Source organism: Hemitrygon akajei, chromosome 7 (assembly GCF_048418815.1).
Source record: "Hemitrygon akajei chromosome 7, sHemAka1.3, whole genome shotgun sequence".
Taxonomy (NCBI): Eukaryota; Metazoa; Chordata; class Chondrichthyes; order Myliobatiformes; family Dasyatidae; genus Hemitrygon; species Hemitrygon akajei.
Genome location: NC_133130.1, coordinates 121,852,256 through 121,874,686, shown reverse-complemented (window position 1 = coordinate 121,874,686; position 22,431 = coordinate 121,852,256). Strand labels below are relative to the sequence as shown.

General features: G+C 39.8%; 1 protein-coding gene across 2 annotated transcripts in view; it reads left to right on the top strand.

Moving 5' to 3' along the window:
• Positions 1-22,431, top strand: part of pi4kab (phosphatidylinositol 4-kinase, catalytic, alpha b) — a 326,669-nt gene that overhangs the window by 202,937 nt on the left and 101,301 nt on the right. For both annotated transcript variants that reach the window (XM_073051867.1, XM_073051866.1), the window contains 3 exons: positions 2,292-2,450; positions 9,291-9,442; positions 16,096-16,203. In XM_073051867.1, coding sequence (XP_072907968.1) covers positions 2,292-2,450; positions 9,291-9,442; positions 16,096-16,203 — 419 coding nt within the window. The remainder of the gene's footprint in view (positions 1-2,291; positions 2,451-9,290; positions 9,443-16,095; positions 16,204-22,431) is intronic.

Here is a 22,431-nt window from a genome sequence, read left to right as displayed (position 1 = left end):
CTAATCAGTCAATCCTGGCAGCAGTTCAGTGCATAAAAGCATTCAGGCAGGGTTAAGAAGTTCAGTTGTTGTTCAAACCAAATATCAGAAGGTGGAAGAAATGTGATGTAAGTGACTTTCACCGTGGAATGATTGTTGGTGCTTGATGGGCTGGTTTGAGTATCTCACAAACTGCTGGTCTCCTGGGATTTTCATGAACATTAGTCTCTACAGTTTACAAACAAAACCAAAAACGCTTTTGAGACAATAGAAAGGATTGATTTTTTTCTCTCTTTTCCATTCAAATTTTAAAGTAAGTTTATTGTCGTAACTTTAATAAACTTTAGGTTCATTTCCTTCCTGTCATTTACAGAAAAAAATAAATGCAATAGAATTTACCAAAAAGCTATATCTAAACAAAGACTGAAACACAACCAATCTACAAAAGAAGACAAACTATACAAATTAAAAATAATACTGACAACATGAGTTGTAAAGAGTTCCAGAAAGTGAGTCTGTAGGTTGTAGAATTTGTTCAGAATTGTAATGGTTGAAGTTTCCACACCAGTTCAGGAGTCTGATGGTTGTAGTGTAATTAACTGCTTTATGAACTGGTTGGTGTGGCTTAATTGAGATAAATTCTTCCTTGGGAACAGTATCAACCCTCCATTGTAAGTCCCTCAACATTGTCCAGCCTCATGAGTTTAGATCCATTACCTGATCTTCTTTTCTCAGTTCTCTATCAACCCCTCTGCAAAGCCCTTGTATGTTCTCCTGGTGACCATCTGGGTTTCTTCCGTCTGTTCCAGTTACCTCCCACATTCTAAAGGCATACCAGTTATGGTTAGGTTAGTAAGTTGTGTGCATGCTATGTTGGTATTTGATGCTCTTCTCTTCACCCCTGTCAGTCACCCTGCCTGTTGCTTATTTATTTATTAAGATATGCTGTGGTCTTCCAGTCTTTCGAGTCACAGTGCCCAGCAAACCCCCCCAAACCTAATTTAACCCTATTTAATCTAACCCGATTTAACCCTAACCTAATCACGGCACAAGTTATAATAACCAATTAACCACCCGACTGGTACATCTTTTGATGATGGGAGGAGACTGAAGCACCCGGAGGAAATCACGCTGTCATAGGGAGAATGCACAGACAGTAGCGGGAATTGAACCCTGGTTGCTGGTACTGTAAAGCGTTGTGCTAACCACTACGCTACTGTGCCACCCAATAGTATCTTTCATCAGTTAATTTAACAAGTTAAATTGTTTCTGAACAATACCTTGAATTGCTTTTAAGACAATCTAACCCGGGAGTTCCCAACCTTTTTGATGCCATGAACCAATACCATTAAGCAAGGGGTCTGTGGACCCCAGGTTAGGAACCACTGCTGTAGCCCAAAGTCATCCTGGGAAGTAAACTGACCGATTTCAGAAGTCATGCCCCCAACCCAGTATAACCAGTGAAAAGAGTCAGCAAATGTTAATTCATCTGCCAAAGGGAAAGATATTGAAGACTAAGTGTTCCTTTCTACAGAAACAATTTCTGTGTGTTCTCTCCTCTATATTGCTGTGTCTTTTGGTATTTGAAGGCTATTTTACCAGCTTAAGAAAGCTGCTTCATAGTGACCCAGAAGAAATAATTTTACATATCCTGAGTGCAGTAAGGAATATGATCAACTCTTTTGGCTCTAAAACAGACAATATACTTAGACTCACACAGCAGACAAGTAGGCAATGTAGGCTAGCTGCTTGAAGGAGCTTTCTTCAGCCTCTCCTTTCCCAAAGCCCTGTAATTTTATATATTTTTAAAGTATATTTATATTTTTTAACAATTTCTATCTGAAGACTGACTGCCATTGAAACCGTTTCTATCACTCTTTGGGGATAGTGTATCTAGACCAAAGTTGAGGTCAGGGTCGAGTATTTGTCATCTGCACAATTGAATGTTTGCAATGGGAAACTTACTGCAGCAGCATCAGAAACAGAACATTCACAAGAAAAACATAAATTAAACGTAAATTATATAAGAAAGAACACAACTGGAACAAAAGAAGCAAGTTGCATTGTGATTCAAAGTGATCACAGTGATTGTTATACCAAGGTAGTGATTAGGGTTGTGCAACTTGGTTCAAGAACCAAATGGTTAAAAGAAAATACAGTAGCTATCCTTGAACAATCGTATATATTTTTATCTAAGAATCAGCTTTGTGAGCAAAGTTGCTTCCTTAAATGCAAAAGTCTTGATGCATTGCATCTTTGGTTTATTTGCCAGTGACGAGAAGGAGCACTTATTGTTTGCTTGTTATCTGCAGTTCATGCGGGAGATGGTTGGAGCCTGGCAGATGACAGTGCAGCAGAAGATTGGCCTCTTCTCAGAGGAGAAGAGAGAAGCTGACCCATTAGCAGCTTCTGAGGAGAGCCAACCTATTCCCTGTCCCCCTGAAGTTACACCCCACCACATCTGGATAGAGGCAAGTATAAGGACTTCCCTGACTCTTAGCAAACGCAAGATGGTACCTGTGAATTATTTTAGGCTGTCCTTGGATACCACAACATTTCCTAATTATTTATTATTCTGTTCAAGATTGCCAAGGTCAAGTCAAGTTTATTGTCATTTAACTATATACATGTATACCGTCAAATGAGGCGACATTGCTCCAAACTGGAGTATAAGGCACAGTAGTTCACATAACACACATTTTAAGAATATAAAGGGTATAAGAGAATCGAGGGTAGATATAAGACCAATACAAGATAACACTGGAGATATTGTAATGAGAGATGCAGAGATGGCAGAGGAACTGAATGCATATTTTGCAGCAGTCTCCACAGTGGAAGACGTCTGCAGTATACCGGACATTCAAGAGTGTCAAGGGAAGTGAAGTTTGTGCAGTGAAAATTATGACTGAGAAGGTGCTCAGGAAGCTGAATGGTCTGAGGGTAGGTAAATCTCCTGGACCTGATGGAATGCACTCTCGGGTTCTGAAGGAAGTAGGTGGAGAGATTGCAGAGGCATTTACAATGATCTTTCAAGAATCGACAGATTCTGGCATTGTACCGGATGACTGGAAACATGCAAATGTTACTCCGCTATTTAAGAAGGGTAGGAGGCAGCAGAAAGGAATCTATAGACCTGTTAGACTGACGTCAGTGGTTGGGAAGTTGTTGAAATCAATTGTTAGGGATGAGATTATGGGAGTACCTGAAGGCACATGACAAGATAGGCCAAAGCCAGCATGGTTTCCTGAAAGGAAAATCCTGCCTGACAAACCTACTGCAGTTTTTTTGAGGAAATTACAAGCAGGGTAGACGAAGGAGATGCAGTAGATGTGGTGTACTTGGATTTTCAGAAGGCCTTTGACAAGGTGCTGCACATGAGGCTGCTTAGCAAGATAAGAGCCCTTGGAACTACAGGGAAGTTACTAGCATGGGTGGAGCATTGGCTGGTCAGCAGAAAACAGAGAGTAGGAATAAAAGGATCCTATTCTGGCTGGCTGCCGGTTACCAGTGGAGTTCCACAGGTGTTGGGACTGCTGCTTTTTACAATGTATGTCAATGATTTGGACTACAGTATTAATGGATTTGTGGCTAAATTTGTCAATGATACAAAGATAGGTGGAAGAGCGGGTAGGGTTGAGGAAATAGAGAGACTTAGGTAGTTTAGGGGAATGGGCAAATAAGTGGCACGTGAAATACAGTGTTGGAAAGTGTATAGTCATGCACTTTGGTGGAAGAAATAAACAGGCAGACTATTATTTAGATGGGAGAATTCAAAATGCAGAGATGCAAAGGGACTTGGGAGTCCTTGACGGTTACCTTGGGATACCTTAACGGTTAACCTCCAGGTTGAGCTGGTTGTGAAGAAGGCGAATGCAATGTTGGCATTCATTTCTAGAGATATAGAATATAAGAACAGGGATGTGATGTTGAGGCTCTGTAAGGCACTCGTGAGACCACACTTGGAGTATTGTGTGCAGTTTTGGGCTCTTTATTTTAGAAAGGATATACTGATATGGAGAGGGTTCAGAGAAGATACACGAGAATGATTCTAGGAATGAAAGGGTTACCGTATGAGGAGTGTCTGGCAGCTCTTGAGTTGTATTCCCTGGAGTTCAGGAGAATGAGTGGGGATCTCATAGACACATTCCGAACAGTAAAGGACCTGAACAGATTAGATATGGCAAAATTATTTCCCATGGTAAGGGATTCTAAGGCAAGAGGGCATGATTTCAGGATTGAAGGACGTCCTTTTAGAACTAAGTTGCAGAGAAATTACTTTAGTCAGAGGGTGCTAAATCTGTGGAATTTGTTACCACAAGCAGCTGTGGAGGCCAAGTCATTGAGTGCAGAGATAGATAGGTTCTTCATTAGCCAGGGCATCAAAGGATATGGAGAGAAAGCAGGGGAGTGGGGATGACTGGTAGAATTGGATCAACCCATGATTGAATGGCTGAGCAGACTCGATGGGCGGATTGGCCTACTTCTGCTCCTATATCTTATGGTCTTATGGTCATATAACTCACAATAACTTGGGAAAGTAAGAATTAAGTCTACTACAAATGAATAAGTTACACATAGATAAACAAAGCAAAATGCATACATTAAATATTGTCAGGTACAGAACAGATTAACCAGTGATACTTTGAATGCGATGCAGCAGGGAGTTCAGAAGCTCAATGGCCTGAGGAAAGAAGCTGTTTCCTGTCCTAACCGTTCTTGTTTTTTATGCATTGGAGTCTCCTGCCTGATTATAGAAAGTCAGAGGATGCTGGATGGACGGATGGGATCCTTGATAATACTAAGGGCCCTGAATATGCAGTGCTCCTGATAAATGTCCTCAAAGGACAGTAGGGAGACCCCAATGATCCTCTTGGGTGTTCTCACTGTCCTTGTAGGAACTTCCAGTCTGATGCTCTGCTGCTCCACTACCAGATAGAGATGCAGCTTGTTCTCAGCGGTGCTTCCTCTAAAATACGGTTAACATGGGCCTCCCCTCGGTAAACTGTTAGTTACTGCTCTTGCTACATCTAAATATAAGTTAAATAAAACTGTAACTGTGCCACAGTTTATCACTGTGCAATTATGCAAAATGTTTTATGGTAGCATAGTGGTTAGCACAATGCTTTACAGTTCAGGCAACCCAGGTTCAATTCTGTCTGTAAGGAGTTAGCACATTCTTCCCTCATGACCACGTGGGTTTCCTGCGGGTGCTTTGGTTTCCACTCACAGTCCAAAGATGTACCAGTCAGTAGGTTAATTGGTCATTGTAAATTGTCTCATGATTAGCCTATGATTAAATGGAGAGGTTGCTGGGTGGTATGGCTGCAAGGGCCTATTCCACACTGTATGTCAATATGTCAATAATTGTCATATTGACATATTGTATGTCAATAATTTTTTTTAAAAATTTTAACAATGTTAGAGAAACAGTGATTTCTTTATCTTCTGTTAATCTCTCCCCCTCCCTTCTTTTCTCTTTTTTTATTCCTCATTCTGGTTACCCGTTCTTGTCTCCTCACCTGCCCATCACCTATCTCTGGTTCCCCTCCTCCTTCCCATGGTCCACTGTCATCTCTTGTAGATTCCTCCTTCTGCCGTTATTTGCTTCTTCCATGATTCACCTCCCAGTTCCTTACTGCATTCCCCCTCACCTGGACTCACATTCCTTACTGCATTTCTCATCCACCTGTTCACCTGGACTCACATTCCTTACTGCATTCCTCATCCACCTGTTCACCTTCCCCCTCACCTGGACTCATGTTCCTTATTGCATTCCCCTTGCACCCTCTCACCTTCCCCCTCACCTGAACTCAGCTGTCGCCTTCCAGCTTGTGCTCCTTCCCCTCCCATCATCACCTCCTTCTGGCTTCTGTCCCCTTCCTTTTCAATCCTGATGAAACGTTGACTCCATAGATGCTGCCTGACCTGCTGACTTCCTCCAGCATCTTGTGTGTGTTGCTCTGGATTTCCAGTATCTGCAGAATCTCTTGGGTTTAAGGTGGGAGGGGAATGATTTAAAAGGGGTCCCATGGGACAACTTCTTCACCCTGAGGGTGGTCTGTATATGGTCCAATAACAAGATTGTTATTTGGACAGCATATGGAGGGAAAGATTTGTGGGCTAAATACAGGTATTCATGGAGGGGCTGGTAGTTTTGAGGAAGTAGATAGGCTGCAGAAGGACTTAGACAGATTAGGAGAATGGGCAAAGAAGCTGCAGGTGGAATACAGTGTTGGGAAGTGTATGGCCATGCACTTTGTTAGAAGAAATAAAAGCATAGACTATTTTATAAATGGAGGGAAAATTCAAATATCAGAGGTGCAAAGGGCTCAGGAGTCCTCACAACACACACAAAATGCTAGAGGAACTCAGCAGGCCAGGGAGCATCTGTGGAAAAGATCGCATCGTCGTTCGGGCGGAGACCCTTCAGCAGGACTCATGCAGGATTCCCTAAAAGTTAATTTGCAGGTTGAGTCAGTGGTGAGGAAGGCAACTACAATGTTAGCATTCATTTCGAGAGGATTAGAATATAAAAGCAAGGATATAATGCTGAGGCTTTAACAAACACTGGTGAGGCCCTAATTGAAATATTGTGAGTAGTTTTGGGACCCTTATATAGGAAAGGATGTGCTGACATTGGAGATGGTTCAAAGGAGGTTCACGAAAATGATTCCAGGATTGAAAGGCTTGTCATATGAGGAGCATTTGATGGCTCTTGGCCATTGCTCACTGGAATTTACAAACCCCATTTCCAGAAAAGTTGGGATATTTTCCAAAATGCAATAAAAACAAAAATCTGTGATATGTTAATTCACGTGAACCTTTATTTAACTGACAGAAGTACAAAGAAAAGATTTTCAATAGTTTTACTGACCAACTTAATTGTATTTTGTAAATATACACAAATTTAGAATTTGATGGCTGCAACACACTCAACAAAAGTTGGGACAGAGTTAAAATAAGATTGAAAAGTGCACAGAATATTGAAGTAACACCGGTTTGGAAGACTCCACATTAAGCAGGCTAATTGGTAGCAGGTGACGTATCATGACTGGGTATAAAAGTAGCATCCATTAAAGGCTCTGTCTTTGCAAGCAAGGATGGGTCGTGGCTCACCCCTTTGTGCCAAAATCCGTGAGAGAGTTGTTAGTCAGTTCAAAAGGAACATTTCCCAACGCAAGATTGCAGAGAATTTAGGTCTTTCAACATCTACAGTACATAATATTGTGAAAAGATTCAGAGAATTCAGAGACATCTCAGTGCGTAAAGGGCAAGGTCGGAAACCACTGTTGAATGCGCATGATCTTTGAGCCCTCGGGCGCCACTGCCTAAGAAACCGTCATGCTGCTGTGACATTATAGCCACCTGGGCTCGTGAGTACTTTGGAAAACCATTGTCACTTAACGCAGTCCATCGCTGCATCCAGAAATGCAACTTGAAACTGTATTATGCAAGGAAGAAGCCATACATCAACTCTATGCAGAAACGCCGGCGAGTTCTCTGGGCCCGAGCTCATCTCAGATGGACCGAAAGACTGTGGAACTGTGTGCTGTGGTCAGATGAGTCCACATTTCAGCTAGTTTTCGGAAAAAACGGGCATCGAGTTCTCCGTGCCAAAGATGAAAACAACCATCCTGATTGTTATCAGCAAAAGGTGCAAAAGCCAGCATCTGTGATGGTATGGGGGTGCATCAGTGCCCACAGCATGGGTGAGTTGCATGTATGTGAAGGTACCATTGACTATGAGGCGTATATTAGGATTTTAGAGAGACATATGTTGCCATCAAGGCGACGTCTCTTCCCGGGACGTCCATGCTTATTTCAGCAGGACAATGCCAGACCACATTCTGCACGGGCTACAACAGCGTGGCTTTGTAGACACAAAGTGCGTGTGCTTAACTGGCCTGCTGCCAGTCCAGATCTATCTCCTATTGAAAATGTATGGCGCATCATGAAGAGGAGAATCAGACAACGGAGACCACGGACTGTTGAGCAGCTGAAGTCTTATATCAAGCAAGAATGGACAAAATTTCCAATTGCAAATCTACTACAATTAGTATCCTCAGTTCCAAAACAATTAAAAAGTGTTATTAAAAGGAAAGGTGATGTAACACAATGGTAAACATGCCTCTGTCTCAACTTCTGTTGAGTGTGTTGCAGCCATCAAATTCTAAATCTGTGTATATTTACAAAATACAATTAAGTTGGTCAGTAAAACTATTGAAAATCTTTTCTTTGTACTTTTGTCAGTTAAATAAAGGTTCACGTGAATTAACATATAACAGATTTTTGTTTTTATTGCATTTTGGAAAATATCCCAACTTTTCTGGAAATGAGGTTTGTAGAAGAATGAGAGGTGACCTCATTGAAACCAATCGAATTTGAAAGGCCTCAATCGAGTGGATGTGGTAAAGAGTCTAAAACCAGAGACCACAGCATCAGAATAGAGGGATATAAATTTAGAATGGAGGTGGAGAAATTACTTTAGTCAGAGGGTGGTAAATCTGTGGAATTTGTTGCCAAATGTGGCTGTGGAGGCCAAGTCATTGGGTGCATTTAAGGCAGAGATAGATAGGTTCTTCATTAGCCAGGGCATCAAAGGTTATGGAGAGAAGGCAGGGGATTGGGGATGACTGGTAGAATTGGATCAGCCCATGATTGAATGGCAGAGCAGACTCGATGGGTTAAATGGCCCATACAAATGGTCCTATACCTTATGGTCTTATATGCGACTCTGGAGGCAAATCATTGATTATATTAAAGGCAGAGGTTGATTAGTTGGGGCCTGAAGGGTGAATAGGGAAGGCAGGACATTGGGGCTGAGGGAAAACGGATCAGCCATGATGAAATGATGGAGCAGACTTATTGGGCCAAATGGCCTAATTCTGCTTCTATATCTAATGCATTGTATCTGGTCATTTATAATTACCACATTTGATTATAAAGGGAAGTTACAGTATAACGCCTCGGTAGAATAATGCTTTACAGCGCCAGCAATATCTATCAGTGTTAAATACCTGCTGCTGTCTGTAAGGAGTTCGTATGTTTTCCACATGATCACGCGGGTTTCCTCCCACATTCCAAAGATGTACAGGTGAGGGTTAGTAAGTTGAGGACATGATATACTGGTGCAAGGGGGTGTGATGACACTTGCGTGCTTCTCTAGGACAAACCTTGGACAATGTTGGTTGTTGACGCAAGCAATGCATTTCATGGTATATACTGATTTGTATGTAACAAATGGAGCTAATTTTTAAAATCTTTATTTCTTTTAAATGCATGTGTTTTTATTTTTGGCATTTCTGCTTTAGTTTCTGATGCAAAGGTTTGAGATTGCCAAGTACTGCAGTGCGGACCAAGTGGAGATCTTTGGCAGCCTTCTGCAACGTTCTCTCTCTCTAAATGTTGGAGGATCAAAGGGGACTTTGAACAGACATGTAGCTGCCATTGGGCCAAGATTCAAGTAGGTGCTGCACATCAAAGTGTATAGGACGCGCAATAAAGTTGTCATGTTAACAACCTCAGCCTTCAGATGTAATGTTAGAGCTGCTGGCTCAGAGATCCAGGCTCAGTTCTTGTCTCTGTGCAGCTTGCTGTGAATTTCCCCTGGATGTTATGGTCTGCTTCCACAGCCCAAAAGTTTGGTAAGTTAAAGGGCCACTATAAATTGCCCCCATATTAGTGATTGGTAGAATCTGCGTGGGTGGTGGGGGATGTTGGGAGCGTAGGGAGAATAAAATAGGATTGGTGGAAATGGGTGCCTTAAGACCTCGACGTTAAGGACACCTTCACGAGATGATGCTTCAAGAAGGCGGCATCCATCACTAAAGACCCTCATCATTCAAGACTGGCCCATAATCATCAGGTTCTTGAACAAAAAGGATAACTACACTCACCTGCCCATCCATTGAGATATTCCCAAAACCAATTACCTCACTTTAAGGACTCATTATTCCCATTTTCTTGTTATTTCTTGCTATTTATTTATATTTGAATTTGCACAGATTGTTGTGTTCTGCACTCTGCTTGATTTTTCATTGATCCTGTTATAGTTATTATTGCTGAGTATCCCCACAGGAAAATGAAACTTAGGGTTGTATATAGTGACATAAATATATTTTGATCATACAAATTTTTACTTTGGCACAGGATCCCAATGACCCCACAGGAACAGCTCCTTCCCTTCTCCATCAGATTTCTGAACGGAGTGTGAAACCCACAAACAACTCCTCAGTATTCCTTTTTAAAATTTATTTCTGTAAATTATAGTAATGTTAAATCTTCACATTGTCCCGCTACCACAAAACAACAAATTTCATGACAATTCTGATTCTGATGGTCACAGACTCAGTGGGCTGAAGGGCCTGTTTCTAGGCCGTAACTCTGATGTTTGCCACTTGCTTGATCAGGATCACAGTTATATTGAACAGGCCCTTCATCTCAGGATGGCTGTGCTGGCCACGGTGCCAGTTTAAACTGCTCGTAGCCTATATCATTCCCTTCTCTGCCTGTCTGAATGTTTCCTAAACTGAGCAGACATTTTGTTGCCCTTCTTTTCCCCCAGCCGATCTTCAACGTGCAGGTTCTGTCTAAAGGAACTGGAGCTACACTCTGCTCCCAGTACTATGTTTATGTATTCTGCTAAGTGCCAGAATCTGGTTTTGGGTGACTTACCTCAAAATATTTAATTTCCATCCACCTACCTCCCAACACCACCCTCCCAACTCCCACACATCTTCCTCTCATCATTATGGAGGTAGTCTCTTCAGAGTCATAGCCATATATGTTAAGGACTAAACCCACACTCAGTTGTACTTGTGTTGTCCATCAATCTCCCCCTCTGTAACATCATCTCTCCTTCTGGCCTACCAAGATTTTTTTGCACCAGCCCTTGGCTCCCCATCACCACTTTCCTTTATTCTTTTACCCACTCTGTCTGCCCATCTGCCCTCACAACCTCCCTTATTTCAGAATCAGTATTGGGTTTAATATCACTGGCATATGTCGTGAAATTTGTTGTCTTTATGGCAGCAGTACAATACAGTACATAATAGAAAAAACATAAATTGCAGTAAGTATAGATATATTAAATAGTTAAATAAGTACAGGTATCCCTCCCTTTACAAAGGTAGAGCGTTTCTATGAAACCTTTCTAAAGCCAAAATGGCATAAAGCAAAGAACCATTGATTTATATGAGAAAAATTTTCATAAAAGCAAAAATCCTCTTTGTAATGCGAGGACTAATGTAGGTCTTTTGTAGAAGCGAAGTGGTGTAAAGTGAACATTCATAAAGTGGGGGAAACCTAGTGCCAAAAATAAGGTAAAAAAGTAGTGAGGTAATGTTCATTGTTTCAATGTCCATTCAGAAATCAGATGGCACAGGGAAAGAGGCTGCTCCTGAATCATTCAGTGTGTGCTGCTAGGCTCCTGTACCTCCTTCCTGATGGTAGCAATGAAAACAAGACATGACGTGGATGATGAGGGTCCTAAATGATGGATGCCCCCTTTTGGAGGCATCACTCCTTGTAGATGTCCTGAATACCACTCCATAATAGAGATGACTAAATTTACAACTTCTTGTAGCTTATTTTGATCCTGTGTAGTAGCCCCCCACCCCATGCCAGTGATGCACCTGAATAAAATGATCTCCACAGTACATCTGTAGAAATTTGTATCATCGGTGACATAACAAATCACCTCAAACTCCTAATGAAGTAAGATCATAAGACCTTAAGACAAAAAAGCACAAGCACGCTATTCAGCCCATCGAGTCCACTATGCCATTTCATGGCTGATCCTGGATCCCATTCAACCTCATACACCTGCCCTCTCACCATATCCCTTGATGCCCTGAACAATCAGGAATCTATCTATCAACTTCCACCTTAAATATTCGCATGGACTTGGCCCCCACCGCAGTCTGTAGCAGATCATTCCACAGAATCGCTACTCTCTGGCTAAAAAAATTCCTCCTTACCTCTGTCATACAAGTGTATGGGACATTGGAAAAAAAGTTGAATTTCCCCATGGGGATGAATAAAGTATCTATCTATCTATCTATCTATCTATCTAAAAGGTCGTCCCTTAATTTTGAGGCTGTGCCCTCTGGTTCTGGATACCCTCACCACAGGAAGTATCTTTTCCACATCCAGTTTATCTAGTCCTTTCAACATTCAGTAGATTTTAATGAGATCTCTACGCATTCTTCTAAATTCCAGTGAGTACAGGCCCAAAGCTGCCAGACACTCCTCATATGTTAACCCCTTCATTCCCAGAATCATTCTCCTGAACCCCCTCTGGATTCTCTCCAATGACAGTACAATTCTTCTGAGATAAGGGGCCCAAAACTGTTCACAATACTCCAAGTGCGGCCTGACTAGTGCCTTATAAAGCTTCAACATTATCTCCTTGGTTTTATATTCTGTTCCCCTTGAAATAACTGCCAATATTGTATTTGCCTTCTTTACCACGGTCTCAACCTGTGAATTAACCTTCTGGGAGTCTTGCACAAGGACTCCCAAGTCCCTCTGCGCCTCTGATGTTTGAATTTTAACCCCATTTAAATAATAGTCTGCATCATTGTTCCTTTTATCAAAATGCATCATCATACATTTCCTAACATTGTATTCCATCAGACACTTTTTTTTAGCCCATTCTTCCAATTTGTCAAGTCCTGCTACAATTGCATTCCTTCCTCAGAACCACCTACCCCTCCACCTATCTTCGTATCATCTGCAAACTTTGGAACAAAGCCATCAATTCCATTATCCAAATCACTGACAAACAATGGGAAAAGTAGCGGTCCCAATACTGACCCCTGAAGAACACCACTAGCCACTGGCAACCAACCAAAAAAGGCCCTCTTTGTTCCCACTCACTGCCTCCTGCCTGTCAGTCATTCCTCTATCCATGTCAGTATATTTGCTGTAACACCGTAGAATTTATATTGTTAACCACCTCATGTGAGACACCTTATCAAGTGCCTTCTGAAAATCCAAGTCAATGACATCCACTGCCTCTCCTTTGTCGACCTTGCTTGTTCATTTCTCGAAGAATTCTAACAGATTTGTCAGGCAACATTTTTCTTTATAGAAACAATGCTGACTTTGACTTATTTTATCACTAGTTTCCAAGTACCCTGAAACCTCATCCCTAATAATGGACTCCAACACCCTCCCAACCGCTGAGGTTAGGCTAACTGGCCAATACTTTCCTCTCTTTTGTCTTCCTCCCTTTTTAAAGAGTAAACAGTTGCAATATTCCAGTTCTCTGGGACCATGCCAGAATCAAGTGATACTTGAAAGATCATGACCAATGCATCCATTATCTCTTCAGCAACCTCTCTCAGGACTCCGGGATGTAGTCCATCAGTTCCAGGTGACTTGTCCACCTTAAGACCTTTGGGTTTGCCGAGCACTTTTTCCTTTTGTAATAGCGATGGCACTCACTTCTGCTCCCTGACACTCACGGACCTCTGGCATACAGCTAGAGTCTTCAACAGTAAAGACTGAAGCAAAATATTTATTAAGTTCATCTACCATTTCTTGTCCCTCATGTCTACCTCACCAGCATCATTTTCCAATGGTCTAATACTAACTCCCACCTCCCTTTTATTCTTTTTATAATTGAAAAAGCTTTTAGTATCCTGCTTTATATTATTGACTAGTGTGCCCTCACTTTTAATCTTTTCTCTTATAGCTTTATTAGTTGTTTTTTGTTGGATTTTAAAAACTTCCCAATCATCCAACTTCCACTCACTTTGGCTACCTTATATGCCCTTTCCTTGGCTTTTATGCAGTCCTTAACTTCCCTTGTCAGCCATAGTTGCTTACTCCTGCCATTTGAGAACAACATCTTCTGTGGGGCATATCTATTCTGCGCCTTGTGAACTATTGCCAGAAACCTCAGCCACCTTTGCTTTGCTGTCATCCCTGCCAGTATCCTCCTCCAATCCACCTGAGCAAGCTCCTCTTTCGTTTTCCTCTCTCGTGCCTCTGTAATTCCCTTTATTCCATTGTGATATTGATACATCTGACATGCTTCTGCAATATGAATTCAATCATATCATGATCACTGCCTCCTACAGGTTCCTTTATGTTAGGCTGACTAATAAAATCTGGGTTATTACACAACATCCAATTTAAGATATCCTTTCCCTGAGTAGGCTCAAGCACAAGCTGCTCTAAAAAGCCATCTCATAGGCACTCAGCAAATCCCTCCCTTGCAATCCGGCACCAACCTTACATATTGAAGTCCCCGTTTACAATTGTGACATTACCCTTATTGCATGCCCTTTCCAGCTCCCTTTGCAATCTCAACTTCACATCTTGGCTGCTATATGGAGGCCTATATATGATTCTCATAATGTTGTTTTTACTCTTGGAGCTTCTTAAATCCACCCACAAAGATTCAACATTCTCTGACCCTTTGTTACCTCTTTCTAAAGATGTAATTCCATCTCTTACCAATAGAACCACACCACTGCCTATGCCTCCCTGCCTGTCCTTTCTATACAAAGTATATCCTTGATGTTAAACTCCCAACTATGGCCGTCTTTCAACCATGCCTCAGTGATGCCCACAATGTTATACCGACCAACTTCTAATTGCGCCACGAGTTTGTCCAACTTATTCCGAGTACTGTACTATGTGTATTTAAATATAACTACACAGTCCTGCATTCTTTACCTTTATGAATTTTGCCTCTGTGGTACAACTTAACTGTGTGCTCTGTCTGCATTTGTACCCAATCATTGGCTTGTCCTTCCTTACATTCATATTACATATTACTTCATCTACTTGTAAACCTGCTGGCTCATCCTCAGCTCTACCATACTGGTTTCCATCCCCCTGCCATATTAGTTTAAAATATAGCCACTGTTGTGCCTTCTTTGTAGCTGTATCAATATGTTATGTCCAGGATGGATCCTCAGAGATATTGATGCCCAGGAACTTGAAATTGCTCACTCTTGCAACTTTTGATCCCAGTATGAGGTCTGGTGTGTGTTACCTCATTTAACCCTTTCTGAAGTCCACAATCAGTTCTTTAGTTCTGTGTTTCACCATCTTCTCCTATCAGATTTCCTCATCTTCTCTCCACCTATCACCTCCCCCAGCCTCTGTCGCTGTTCCCACTCTTCTGCTCTTCCATTTGCCTGTCATCCATCCTCACCAATCACATGCACTCCCGCCATCCCTTCCCCTCACCACCTTCTACTGGCTGCCCCTCTTCTCCTGAACTCTTTCAGTCCAGATGAGAAGTCTTAACCCAAAACAACATTAGCTGTCAATTTCCTTTCACAGATTCTGCTGACCTGCTGAGTTCCTCCAACACAGTGGTTCTGAACCTGGGGTCCATGGCATAATGGTATTGGTCTGTGGCATAAAGAAAGGTTGGGAACCCCTGCTCTCTCTATTGCCCATGATTGCCATTAAACGATCTGTGTACCGCACCTAGAATATTGTGTGCAGTTTTGGTCCCCTAATCTGAGGAAAGACATTCTTGCCATAGAAGGAGTACAGAGAAGGTTCACCAGATTGATTCCTGGGATGGCAGGACTTTCATATGAAGAAAGACTGGATCGTCTAGGCTTATACTCACTGGAATTTAGAAGATTGAGGGGGGATCTTATTGAAACGTATAAAATTCTAAAGGGATTGGACAGGCTAGATGCAGGAAGATTGTTTCCAATGTTGGGGAAGTCCAGAACGAGGGGTCACAGTTTAAGGATAAAGGGGAAGCCTTTTAGGACTGAGATGAGGAAAAACTTCTTCACACAGAGAGTGGTGAATCTGTGGAATTCTCTGCCACAGGAAACAGTTGAGGCTGGTTTATTGGCTATATTTAAGGGGAAGTTAGATATGGCCCTTGTGGCTAAAGGGATCAGGGGGTATGGAGAGAAAGCAGGTACAGGGTTCTGAGTTGGATGATCACCCATGATCATACTGAATGGCAGTGCAGGCTCGAAGGACCGAATGGCCTACTCCTGCACCTATTTTCTATGTTTCTAGAATTATTTTTGGGATGTTTAAGGATGTCTGGTGGAATGCTACAGGAAGAATTTAACGAGCCACTGAATTCCTGCAGATCTAATTACTTCACATGTGTTTCTGTAGGCTATTGACACTTGGTCTTGCTCTGTTGCATGCTGATGTGATTTCCAATGCCACCGTTCGAAATGTCCTCAGAGAAAAGGTCTATTCTACTGCCTTTGACTACTTTAGGTAAATACATTCATTTTGCTATCATGTTTTGCGTCTCTGTGGTCCATTGAATCCTTTACAGGGGTACGATAGCATAATGTTATTCCAGTGCCAGAAGTTATGCCCATCCACTGCGACTAAGGAAGACCCCAATTGTGACAATTTCTCGTTCTACTTACACGGACTCCCGAGGTCTGGAGAGTGAAACTGCCCCAGTGCATCTCCTTCCCAACTTTAAAAACTCTCCCGCACAGAGTCATAGAGTCATAGAAGAATACCGCACAGAAACAGGCCCATTGGCCCATCTACTCTGTGCCGAGCTATTTAAACTGTCTGCTTCCATCGACCATAGCCCTCCATACCCCTACCATCCATGTATCCATCCATGGTGGTTGTTCATTGTATACAACAATACAGGTTTCCTGTAATTGTCGGATACAATGGAAAACCACCTTCCACTGCCAGCAATCGAAAGATCGGGGTTCAATCCGGCAGGAGTCTGTAAACAGTTTTTTCTTTCTCCCTGGGTGGATTTCCTCCTGTGTTCCAAAGACATTAGGGTTAGGGTTCAGCAAGTTGTAGGCATGCCATATTGGTGCTGGAAGATTTGCAACACCTGAGGGCTGCCCCAAAAATATATTCAGCCTGTTTAGAACGGTGGTAGCTCGGGTTGAGCTGTTTGATGTTGCAGTGTTCACTGAGCTTGGCAGTAACTTGCAGATGTTCCATCACCAGTCGAGTGATGTCCCCAGTGTGTATCTGGTGGTGTTTCTATCTGGGAGTGCTCAAGTTTATATAGGCCCCTGTATGCTTGCCTCGATCTTGATTCAGATTCAGTTTATTGTCATCTAAAAACCACAAATGCAATGCAGTTAAAAAATGAGACAACACTCCTCCAGAATGATATCAACAAAGCACATGACAAAATAGACTACACCAGAAAATCCACATAATGTTTAGCAATCCCCAATCCAGAGTCCGGAGAGGCTGCTGCGTATTAATATCGCGCTACCATCTTAGCGTGTTCCCTGGAAAGGAGCTCCAATCCCACCAGACAAAACAAGACCAAAAACTAAAGCTACAAGACCTGCACAAAACCACATAGTTACAACATATAGTTACAACAGTGCAAAAATACTATAATTTGATTAAAAAAAACAGACCATGGGCACGGTAAAAATAGTCCAAAGATGTTAAAAGACAGGGTCTCAAGATGGTGCTCATGGAGTAAACCACTTCTAGGCTTTGCTCCAAACCTTTTACGTCTTTTTAACCTACAAACACCCCTTAAGGGATATTCTTATACTTATTCTAAAGGGGTCTAAACATACAGAATTTTTCTTTTTAACTATTTGAATTATTCTCAACTTGCTGAAATGTCTAAAGCAAAAGAATCGAAACAGACAAAAGAACCGATAACTTTAGAAACAATTGTGAAGCTTATAGAAGTCAAATTTGAAGAACTGGAGAGAAAAATATCCGTAAAGTTTTTACAGTATGACGAACGTTTGAAATTAGTTGAAGAAAAGCTCCAGACCCTTTCATTGGAATCACAAAAACAACAAGCAAGTATTTTGGCTCTTGAAGAAGCCGCTCTTAAGAAAGATCGTATAATCGAAAAAATACAAGAAGAGCAGACTTCGACGTCTCAACAGATGGATCACTATAAAGTTAAAATTACTGATTTGGAAAATCGCTCTCGAAGACAAATTCTTCGGCTAATTGGGATTCCGGAAAAATTTGAAAGCGGTGATCTTACCATTTTCTTCTCTAAATTTCTAATGGAGGTCCTGGGTTCAGAGGTACTGGATATTCCCCCGGTAATCGATCGGGCACATCGGGTTTCCCGGTTTCAGGCTGATTCAAGTTTGAAACCACGACACGTAATTCTTCGGATCCATTACCCCCATATCAAAGAACGTTTGATTCGGGCAGCTCGGAAAAAAGGTATGATAACCCATCAAGAGTTCAAGTTTCGCATTTTGGAAGATTATAGCCCTGAGGTTTTACGGGCTAGGCTGGCTTTTAGATCGGTTATGTCAAAATTTCACCAGAAAGGCTACAAGCAAGCGCTGCTATTTCCAGCACACTTGAGAGTCACTCTTCAGGATGGAACTTTCCGGCTGTTTAAATCGCCAGCGGATGCTCAAGGTTTCCTGGAACAATGACATTCTATTGGGCTGACCAATGTAATCTAGCCTATAGATTTGGATCTGTTATAGATTGACATTTGGTTTTTTTTTTGGGTAAGGTTTACATGTATTTCTTACATATGGTTAAAGCTTTTTTTTTGCTGGGTTTATTTTGACTTTATATTTTTTCATATTATTAATCTATTAGCATTGAAAATAACTTATTAGGGTTTCTTCTTCCTTTTTGCTTTTCTTTTTTAAATCGATATACGCTATCTTTTATACTTTTAACATTTGAATATTAAGATTGGGAAAAAAATAAAATGGCGTTTCTTCTTCCCGACAGACTTCAGTGTTTGGAGTGTCATAACTGTTTTGATGTGTTTGAAAGTTTTAAACTTTCATTTATTGTTTTAATTCTTTTTTTAACCCTTTTGTTTATATACATTTATAACACTAATTTTATATTTTAACTTTTGTTATATCAACCCTTTTTTATAATGTGGGTTGTTTGTATTTTTTTAACTTTGTTACGTTTGAGTTGCTGTCTTGAGACAAGGGGGTAATTTTAGTATTAGATTGCTTGCTTGCCTCTTTTTGGCTTTTTTCCTGGGGTTTTGAGGGTGGTGGGAGGGGGATTTTTCTTTTTTCTCTTTTTTTTGCTTGCTTTTTGCTTAGTTTTATTTCATGGGCTTATATGAAACTACAAAAATGGCTGCAGTGCTGTGACTTCTGGTTTCCCCTTGAACTTACTTCCTTCTTCCGGGTTCATGAGTTCACTTTTCTTTCAAACTTATGTGTTAACTGTAATATATATTGTCAATATGGATAAGACTATTAACTTTGTTTCTTAGAATACTAATGGTTTAAATCATCCAATCAAACGGAAAAAAACATTCAAAGTATTCCATAGAATGAATGCTAATGTTATTTTTGTACAAGAGACTCATGTAAGGAAGGTGGATAGTCAGCGGTTGTTTAGGTTTTGGAAGGGACAACAGTATCACTCAAATTCGCAAGCCAAAGTGAGAGGTGTTTCTATTTTTATAGACTCATCAACTGCTTTTATACATCATGAAACAATTTCAGATCCGCAAGGTAGATTTTTGCTTATTACTGGTTTACTTTTTAATCAAAAAGTTGTTTTAGTTAATGTTTATGCTCCAAATACTGATTGTCCTGAATTTTTTAAATGCTTATTTACATCCTTTCCCAATCTGAATCAATATAGATTGATAATGGGCGGGGATTTTAATTGTTGTCTAAACCCTTTGATGGATAGATCCAAGCCCACTCAAACTCTTCCGAATAAATCGGCTTCTCTTATTAATTCTTTTATGATTGATTCAGCTATTTGTGAAATTTGGCATTTTTTACACCCTAATGACAAAGAGTTCTCATACTTTTCCCATGTGTATCATAATTACTCAAGAATTGATTACTTTTTCATTGATCAGCATTTACTTACAGATGTTATGGATTGTAAATATGACTATTACTATATCTGATCATGCACCTTTGAAGTTATCTATTAAGATGACGGATTCATATATTAGTACTAAAGGTTGGAGGTTTAATCCTGTTTTACTGCAGGACTCTGACTTTGTCAACTTTATTAAACAGCAAATTGATTTGTTTTTCTCAACAAATTCTACAGCAGAGATCTCTAGTGGAATTTTGTGGGATACTTTTAAGGCATATATTCGTGGACAGATTATTTCATATTCTGCTGGAGTTAGGAAACGAACTAATTCTAAAATATTAACATTAGTTGATAAAATTAAGGCAATTGACAAGATCTACGCATTGACCCCTAGTAAAGAACTTTATAAAGAAAGAGTGGAATTTCAAATGGAGCATAGTTTACTATTATCCTCCTCGATTGAAAGTCAGTTAATTAAATCGAAAGCTCAGTTCTATACATATGGAGATAAGTCTGGTAAATTACTAGCTAACCAATTGAAAATTGCTTCAGATAAGCGACAGATTACTAGGATTCGCAAACAAGATGGTACTCTGACGATTGATCATAAAGAGATAAATAAAGCCTTTCAAGATTTTTATAATTCCTTATATCAATCAGAATGTACTAAGGACTCTTCTATAATGAATGAATTTTTAAGGAAATTGAATATTCCAAAAGTAACTGTTGAGGATAGTGTATTTTTGGATACACCTATTACGGAGTCTGAAATAGAAAAGGCTATTTTCTCAATGAACTCGGGTAAAGCTTCGGGTCCAGATGGTTTTTCTGCAGAATTTTTAAAATCCTTTTCTTCCATACTTTCTCCTTGGGCTTTGTAAAATTTTTAAAGATGCATTAAGTATAGGCAAACTACCACAATCTTTCTATGAAGCTTCTATTTCTTTAATTCTTAAAAAAGATAAAGACCCTACTGAATGTGCATCCTATCGGCCTATATCTTTGCTGAATACGGATTTTAAGATTTTTAGTAAAATTTTGGCTATTAGATTAGAAAATATATTGCCTCGGATTATTTCTGAGGATCAGACTGGATTTATTAAAAATCGCTATTCATCTTTTAACATTAGAAAATTAATTAATATTATTTATACCTCTTCATTTAAAATACCAGAATGTGTCATCTCTTTAGATGCCGAAAAAGCATTTGATAGAGTCGAATGGTCATATTTATTTAATACATTGCAACATTTTAATTTTAGTTCAAAATTTATATCATGGATTAAATTAATATATCATAAACCTTTAGCTTCGGTCTTTACCAATAATCAAAGATCCCCTTTTTTTCAATTATTTCGGGGTACAAGGCAAGGTTGTCCTTTAAGTCCTTTATTATTTGACATTGCTTTAGAACCCTTGGCTATAGCCATTCGTGAATCACCCAATATTTTAGGTATTACCCGTGGGGAGACGATGTATAAGGTATCATTATATGCGGATGACTTGTTATTATATATATCTGACCCTGAAAGATCTATTCCTGCTATTTCTTCTTTGCTTGCTCAATTTAGTAATTTTTCTGGTTATAAATTGAATTTTAATAAGAGTGAACTATTTCCATTAAATATGCATGTTTCAATTTATAATCATGTACCATATAGAATTGTTACAGATTATTTTACTTATTTAGGTATTAAAATTACTAAAAAACATAAAGATTTATTTAAAACTAATTTTTTACCTTTAATAGATCAAATTAAGCAACTTGCTAATAGGTGGTCCCCACTATCTTTGTCTTTGGTAGGCAGAGTTAATGCCATTAAGATGATGATACTACCTAAATTTCTATATTTATTTCAAGCATTACCAATTTTTATTCCTAAATCTTTTTTTGATATGGTTGACTCTAAAATATCTTCGTATTTGTGGCAGAACAAAAATCCTAGACTAGGTAAAAAATATTTACAGAAGCCTAAGAAGGAGGGCGGCTTGGCTCTACCAAACTTAAGATTTTACTATTGGGCAGTTAATATATGGTATTTGATATTTTGGACACAAGAATCGACTACAGTTGCTGGCCCACAATGGGTAAATTTGGAATGTAAATCTGTGCAAGATTTCTCATTGATATCAATCTTAGGATCTTCACTTCCTTTTTCGTTACTCAAAATGAATAAACAGATAACTAATCCCATAGTCAAGTATACATTACGAATCTGGTTTCAATTTCGTAAATTTTTTGGCTTGAATAAGTTTATGCTGTCAAGTCCTATAATATCTAACTACTTCTTCCGACCATCATCTATAGATCAAGCTTTTCTTTTATGGAAAACAAAAGGTATAACATGTTTTCGTGATCTGTTTTTGGATGATAACATTATGTCCTTTGAACAGTTATCTAATAAATATAATTTATCTAAAACCCATTTTTTTAGATATTTGCAAGTTAGAAATTTTCTATATAATGAATTAAAGTCTTTTTCAAAAGAATGTCCATTGGACATTACAGAAAGAATTTTAGCTCTCAATCCTTGTCAAAAGGGTTTAGTAGCTATCATTTATAATATGATTATGAATGTACAGCCAGATATATCAGAAAAAATTAAGAAGGAATGGCAGGAAGAATTGCATTGTCCTATATCTACTGAGCAATGGGAAAAAATTTTATCATTGGTAAACTCATCCTCTATTTGT